This window comes from Nyctereutes procyonoides, unplaced genomic scaffold (genome assembly GCF_905146905.1).
Source record: "Nyctereutes procyonoides isolate TBG_1078 unplaced genomic scaffold, NYPRO_anot_genome, whole genome shotgun sequence".
NCBI classification, from domain to species: Eukaryota; Metazoa; Chordata; class Mammalia; order Carnivora; family Canidae; genus Nyctereutes; species Nyctereutes procyonoides.
This window is the reverse complement of record NW_026575125.1, coordinates 109,427,724-109,435,230: the sequence shown is the minus strand read 5'-3', so window position 1 is coordinate 109,435,230 and position 7,507 is coordinate 109,427,724. Positions and strand designations below refer to the sequence as shown.

Below are 7,507 nucleotides of genomic sequence, written 5' to 3'. Positions count from 1 at the left end.
AAAGGAGTAGTGGAAGGGGAGGTGGGCTGTGGGATGGGGTGACTGGGTGACCGGTACTGAGGGGGGCATTTGACGGGATGAGTACTGGGTGTTTTGTTGTATGTTGGCAAATCAAACTCCAATAAAAAATATACAAAAAAATAAAAAATAAAAAAAATAAAGGATGGATCCTTAGGTCAGCACAACAGAAGGGGCCCATGCAGTGCCAGGATTCAAGGTTTAGAGTGGATGTCTACAAAGGGATCTACTCGTGCCAGAACAGAGAGGAGCCCACAGTGCCTGATACCATCTGCCTACAGTCAACTCAAGAATCCTAGGCTTCCTAGGTTGGTTACAACCTGAGGAGATTTATCACAACCTCTGATAGGATCTTAAGGGACAAAGTGACTCAAAGTCCAGAAGGCCTTTGGGGTCCTAGAGCACCCCCTAAAGAGGAAACCTGTAAATCAGCCTTTGTGCAGAGCTGCCAAAGATGTTTTGCTCTGCTGAGGCTGCTGACCCTCTCCTTCTCTCCTCCAGACCGTGATACCCCATCTCCTACCATCCTGCTCACACTTCTACTTGCTGCTGCCAAGAAGAGTCATCATGCCTTGCTCTTCAAAGCATCTACATCTCACATTTGAGCCAGACATTCAGGCCCAGAGCGAGATACAGGACCTGGAAGTATCACATGTTCTCATAGCTGAGGTGAAGAAAGAGACTTCCTCTATGTCCTCTTGCTCTTTTAACTTCTCCTACCCCTCCACTGCCTCCTCCCTGTGTTCCTCTCCTGTGATCCCAGTCTTCCTAGAGGAGGAGAAGGAAGAGAAGCCTGCTGCAACACTGAGTCCTCTCCAGAGTCCTCAGAGCTCCTGCTCCTTATCCACATCATGGAGCACATCAGATGGAGTCTCAGACAGCCCAGGAGAAGAAGATACAAGTTCACTGAAGACATCAACAGACATTGCATCTTTGCCTAGAGACCCACTATATGAGAAAGTGGTTGATTTGGTGCATTTCATGATCTTCAAGCATCAATTGAAGGAGCCCATCACAAAGGTAGAAGTGCTGAAGGTTGTCATTAAAAGGTACAAGAAACAACTCCCTGTGGTCTTCAAGAAAGCTTCTAAGTTTTTGGAGGTGATCTCTTGCATTGATGTGAAGGAGGTGGACCCAACCACCCACTTCTATGTCCTTGTCAACTCATTGGAGCTTACCCATGAGGAGATGCTTAGTGACAACCAGAGCATGCTTAATAACGGTCTCCTGATAATCATCCTGGGTGTGATCTTCATGGAGGGCAATTGTGCCCTTGAGGAAGACATCTGGGATTTTCTGAATATAATGGGAGTGTATGCTGGGAGGGAGAATTTCATTTATGGGGAGCCCAGGAAGCTCATCACCAGAGATTGGGTGCAGGAGAATTACCTGGAGATGCCTAACAGGGATCCTCCATGCTATGAATTCCTGTGGGGTCCCAGGACTCATGCTGACACCAGTAAGATGAAAGTGCTGGAATTTTTGGCCAAGGTCAAAGGGACTAACTCCACTTCCGTCTCATGCTGGTATGAGGGGGCTTTAAGAGATGAGGAAGTGAGGGCTCAAACCAGAATTGGCTCCATGGATAATACTACTGCATGTTCCTTGCATAGAATCATTCCCCAGATTCCCGGGCCTGACTGAAGAGTGAGCCCAAATATTCACTCTGTATTTGAAGAGGGCAGTCCTGCTTCTGATTTAGAGGAGAGTCAGGGTCAGGCTGGGGAGAACACAGTGCACAACTTTGTGTTCCTATTCTGTATGGGTAACTTGGAAGATTTCTTTTTTTTTTTTTTCTTTTCTTTTGGTATTTTTCAAATGTCTCTTTTTAAAGAAAAGTTTAATTCCCTAAAGACTCTAAGTTCTGAATGACATTGCTAATGCATTTATTGCTGTTTTTTTCAGGTTTAAGAATAACAGTTTCAATATTTTGCAAAAATTTGGGAAATTTCCCAGCTTTTGAGGGATCTGGTACAAAATAACATTGGAATAGAAATTTCTTTTGAAATGTGAAAGAGCTGAGCAGGAAAGCATAGGGTTCAATAAACAGAGGGAGAATGTAAAGGATAGCTGATCCTTGGGTTTGCTTAGACCTTTCAGTCCACCATCCTGGAAAATTAGAAAGATATACTTGGATTTGCTTGGTCTAGTCAAGAAAGTAGATGAAATCTTTTTTTTTTAAGATTTGTTATTTATTTATTCAGAGAGAGAGAGAGAGAGAGAGAGAGAGAGAGAGAGGCAGAGACACAGGCAGAGGGAGAAGCAGGCTCCATGCAGGAAGCCTGACGTGGGACTCGATCCCGGGTCTCCAGGATCACACCCCAGGCTGCAGGCGACGCTAATCCGCTGCACCACCGGGGCTGCCCAGATGAAATATTGATAGATGAAAGTCCCTGCTCACTGACGCTTTCATTCACTAAACATCTCTTTAGCCTCCTCCTTGGAAGGCTCTGTTTTACTGGTGGGGATCCTAGGGTCAGCAGGACAGACCTCTACCCAAAGAACAGGAGAGGCTAGGTGCAGCTATCATATCAGGGAGATGGTGAGATGTCCTCCAAGAGCTACAGAAGAAGAAAAAAAGAGTGAGGAGATGAGCCTCCAGATGGGAGCAATCAAGCAAAAAGGCCCTGAGCCAAGGCACTTTGGGGCTCTGAGAAACTAATTCCTTCTGTCGAAGTTGGTTAGGAATCTGGGTGTTGAGTGCGGAGTGAAGGCTGTACAGGACATCTTACATGAATAGCTTTGGGAGATCTCAGAATCCTCATTACGGGCTGCAAGTCTCAGAGAGGTCTGAGCAAAGGGGTCAACTGGAGGAGTGGCCCTGCCGCAAGCCAGACACCAGCCCCTACCTTAGGGCCACCCTGAGTTCTGTCAGGAAGAGCACAGCTGCTCCCTGCATCATTTGGCTGAGCAACGCTCTTGAGTCCTCTTCAGTACGAGGGTCCGGTGCACCCTTGCCAGGGTCCCAGGGCTGGGAGCTGCCTTGGTGCCTGCTGGAGGCTGGGATGTGCCTCCCTGTGCACAGTGGGCCCCTCTGTAGAGGCGGGGCTATGTGAGTGAGTGGAGGTGGTGACGGACGTCTGGGTTGAGACAGACCAGAAACACTAGAGAGCAGGGGAAGGGAGTGTGCAGCTGCAAGGAGGGGTGGGGTTGGAGGGGTAGTGCCCTGGGACTAGGCACCTCAGAAACTCTGCAGTGTAAAGGGCTGGGTGTGGGAATGCCTTGAAATAGGTCCAGGCGTCGTCCCTGGCTCAGGCTGCCCCCCACCGATCGTGAGCTGTTGGTACCCTAGAGGGCAGATGTCCTATGGCTATGACTGCTGGTCTATGTTGCCCCCAGACAGAGGATTGTCCCAAGGTGCAGACATCTGCAGGGGGGATGGAAAGCCACGGAGATGGCCCTCTTCCTTGTTGAGCTTGATGGGTTTATGTAGAGTCCAAAGCAAGAAGTATCATGTATCATGATATTGAGAGAATCCCCAAGTCCAAGACAGTACTTGGGCCTGGGTATGACAAGTCCATAATGACAAACTCAGTAATAGTTTCCTAGGGAAATTCTTTTTTTTTAATTTTTTATGAATTTATTTTTTATCGGTGTTCAATTTGCCAACATATAGCATAACACCCAGTGCTCATCCCGTCAAGTGCCCCCCTCAGTGCCCGTCACCCAGTCACCCCCACCCCCTGCCCACCTCCCCTTCCACCACCCCTAGTTCGTTTCCCAGAGTTAGGAGTCTCTCATGTTCTGTCTCTCCTAGGGAAATTCTGAAGCCATTTGTAGCATTTTCAATTTCTCCCATGGAGTTCAAAGGCCCAGGTAGGGCTCACATTCCACATTTTGAATCAACACATGTGATCCTTCATTCATTCACCTATTCATTCACTCAATCAATCATTCCCTCACTCATCCTTTCAGTCAGGAAGCATTTACCTGAACATACGCTGGGGAGGAACACCAAGGATATAAACCAAAGGAAAATGATAACACACGCCAAGATTATTATTGATTATTTGACACGTTCTTGTCATTTTTGCACATTCTGAAAGCTCTTCCATGATATATCCCTTTCTCTAAATATAGTTCCCTATACTTTTAGCTATGTCTACACCATTGCTTCTCAACAACCTTTTTAAATTTTAATCTCTCAGAACAATAGCAGATATTTTAGCTTCTCTGATCTTTTCAAAGAACCGGTTTTGTTTCCTTTAACAGCCATTGTTTTTCTAGATTCAATTTCATTGATTTCTGCTCTTATCTATATTATTCCCATTCTTCTGCATTACTTGGGTTGAATTTATTTTTCTTTTTATACTTTAGGTAAAATATTAGAATAGTGACTTGGGTCCTTTTTATGCCTAATAAAAGTATTTAATGACAAATTTACCTTTAAGCATAGCATTAGCTAAATCCCTTAAATTCCAATGTGTCCTGTTTTCATTTGCATTTAGTTGGAAATTTCCTAACTTCCCTCAATAATTTCTTTCAAGTAGGGTTGGTAAAAATGTGTTGCTTAGTTTCCAAAAATTTGACTTTTTACATACCTCTTTAGTTCTATTCTTTGCTTTAATTCCATTATGGATAGAGAAATATATAATTTTCATTTTTTTTTAATTTGTCAAGTGTTGTTTTATGAACTGTGTGAATGTTCCGAGTGCACCTGAAAAGAATGTACATTTTGCTGTTGGAGTGTTTTATAAATACCAAGTAAATCAACGTGGTTGGTATTCTTTTTCAGGCCTCATTTTCTAATTATTTGATTATTTATACCGAGAGGAATGATGAAGCCTCCAAATATAATTGTAGCTTCAACTATTTCTCATATCCTGTTCTCTTGTTTTTGTTTTTGCTTTGTTTTGTTTTTTTTTAAGCTAATGTGTTTTTGAAGCTCTTTTAGGTTTGTACATATTAAGGGGTGCTATGTCATCTTGATAATTTGACTCTTTCAACATGTAATATCTGTTATTCATTCTTGGCAACTTCCTGTCTTATGAAGTTAGTTTTTTTTCTGATGTTCTTACAATTACCTAGCTATCTTCTTTATCCATTTTTATTCTATTTTTAAAAATAGCAAATAATAATACTTTTTTTGGTGTACAGTGCCATGATTTTTACCCGTCTAGATTTGTGTAGTCACCACCATAACCAGGATACTGAATGGCTCCGTAACTTCCCCCACAAAAAACCACAGCACCCTTCCCACATGCTCTTCCCACACCTAACCCTGACAACCACTCATCTATTCTCTACATCCATATATTTCATAGAGTGTCATATAATTGAAGTAATAGAGCATATAACTTACTGATACCAGCTTTGCTCACTCAGTAAACAGTCTTTGAGATTTTTCCGAATCGCTCCATGTGTCAATAGGCTATCTCTTTTGCTGCTTAGTGGTATTCCATCACATGGATGCACCTCAGTTCATTAATTCATTCACCTCTGTGAGAACTTTGGATTGTTTTCAGTTTTTGTCATATAAGAATAGAGCTATTGTTGACAATCATGTATAGATGTTCGTGTGAACATATGTTTTTATTTCTCTCAAGGATGGGATTGTTGAGTCCAATGATAAGCGTATATGTATATAAGAAATTAGAGTCTTTCCGCACAGTGACTGTTCAACTTTACATTCACTGGGGTGATGCACGAGAGTTCAAATATCCTTGCTGGTGCTTAGTAATGTCAATGTTATTTTTTTAATCTAGTTTTAAAAATCTATTCTCAAAAGTTGCATCTTACTGTGCTTTTAATTTGCTTTTCTCTAATGGCGAATATTGTAGAAAAAAATTTTCATGGATTTATTTAACATGCATACATTAATTTGGTGAGGTATATTCTGTCCATTTAAAAAGTGTTCTTCCTAATTTTTTTTTTCAATTTTGAGATCCCTTTATAAATTCTGGATAAAGATCCTAAGTTGTTTTGCAAACAATGTTTTCCAGTCTGTAGCTTGACTTTGTCTGCTCTTAAGCATCTCTTTCTCAGAGAAATAGATTTTTTAAATATTCGTGACGTTCAATTTATTATTTTTCTTTTTGAATCATTTTGTGGTGTCATTTTTTTTAGGGCTCTTTGCCTAATTCTAGCTCATTAAATTTTCTTGTATCTTTTTGTATTTGAGATTAATGCTTTTTCAATTTGGCATTTTTTTCTCTGATCCTGGCAAGTCATCAAAGGCAGGACATTAAGGAAGGACTGAGGGACCTCCAACCTCAGATGAAGGAGTCCCAGTCCTACCTGACCCAGAGAAACCCTGGACATGGTCCCTAAATGTGGTGTTTCCTGACCCCATCAATGGAGTCTGAGGGAAGCCCAGGATCATCTGAGGGGGCCTGACTCAGGATAGGGGAGGGAGGAATCCCAGATCCTCCTGGGTTTCCAAGTAGTGCTTCTGAAGAAGATGGAAGGGATCTCCCACTATAGATACAGGGAACCTCAGTCCCACCTTGCCCCTGATGTCAGCCTCCAAAAGCCCAAGGCAGGGTCTCCAGATGTGTTATTTCCAAACTTCCATCCCAGGAGCTTGAAGGGCTGGGTGTGAGGTTTCCTCTGCAGGGTAGAGCTTCAGATCATCAGATAAGAGTTATCACCAGGCCACAGGCTTCAAGTTAGGGCTTCTGAGGAAGAACTGAGAGGACAATTCACTGCTGGTAGAGGGGGCCCCAGCCTCACTCTGCCTTTGCTGTCTGCCCTCAGAAGCCCCGAGCAGTTTCCCTGGTGTGGTGTATCTGGACTTCCATCATGGAAGGTTGAGGGAGATGAAGCTTTTTCTGAGGGGTACAACCTTGGTTTGATAGAAGGAGGAATCCTAGACTTTCCTATGAATCAAGGTGAGGACCCAAAGGGAGGACATAGAGGGCCTCTCATAACACATAGATGGAATCTCACAGAGATCCACCCCTATTATTATCGTGAGAAGCCTGGTGCATGGACAACAGGTAAAGACAACTCTCTGCATCCTCTTGACTTTTTTTCTGGTATCTCAGGAGATGGTGGCCTTGATCTGAGGGACTATCCTCAGGTCAGAAGATGGATAGGGCATGCAGACCCTGTCAGGAGTAAATATGATGATCTTGAGGAGAACTGAGGAACTCTACCACCCTAGTACACACAGGACCTCACAGAATCCAGGCTTACTCTGTTGTCAGCTCTGGGAAATATTTTTTAATGTCGAGGAAGTCCAATATATCATTTTTTCCCACTTGAATCATAAATTTAATTTGCATTTCTGTAATGGCTAATGATGTGGAGAAATTTTTCATGTGCTTATTTAACATCCATCCACACATCAACTTTACTGAAGTATGGGTTGATGCTTGTTGCCCATTTAAAAATTAGGTTGCTTGTTTTCTAATTTTTCAATTTTGAGGATTCTTTTTGTATTCTAGATACAGGTCTTTTGTTGGATATTTGATTTGCAAATATTTTCTTCCATTATGCAGCTTTGGTACATATTTGTGAACATGCCGAAGATGTCATTAGGGAACTG

The 7,507-nt window shown here is 42.7% G+C and overlaps 1 protein-coding gene across 1 annotated transcript; it reads left to right on the top strand.

Moving 5' to 3' along the window:
• The first annotated feature begins 585 nt into the window (after positions 1–585).
• LOC129518114 (melanoma-associated antigen 10-like) lies at positions 586–1,662 on the top strand. The gene has a single exon (XM_055338130.1). It carries the CDS (start codon positions 586–588, stop codon positions 1,660–1,662), a length of 1,077 nt encoding a protein of 358 aa, XP_055194105.1.
• Positions 1,663–7,507: the final 5,845 nt, after the last annotated feature.

Bases quoted from the DNA above. Each gene is read 5' to 3' on its own strand.
- LOC129518114 (XM_055338130.1), top strand. From the start codon at position 586: ATGCCTTGCTCTTCAAAGCATCTACATCTCACATTTGAGCCAGACATT.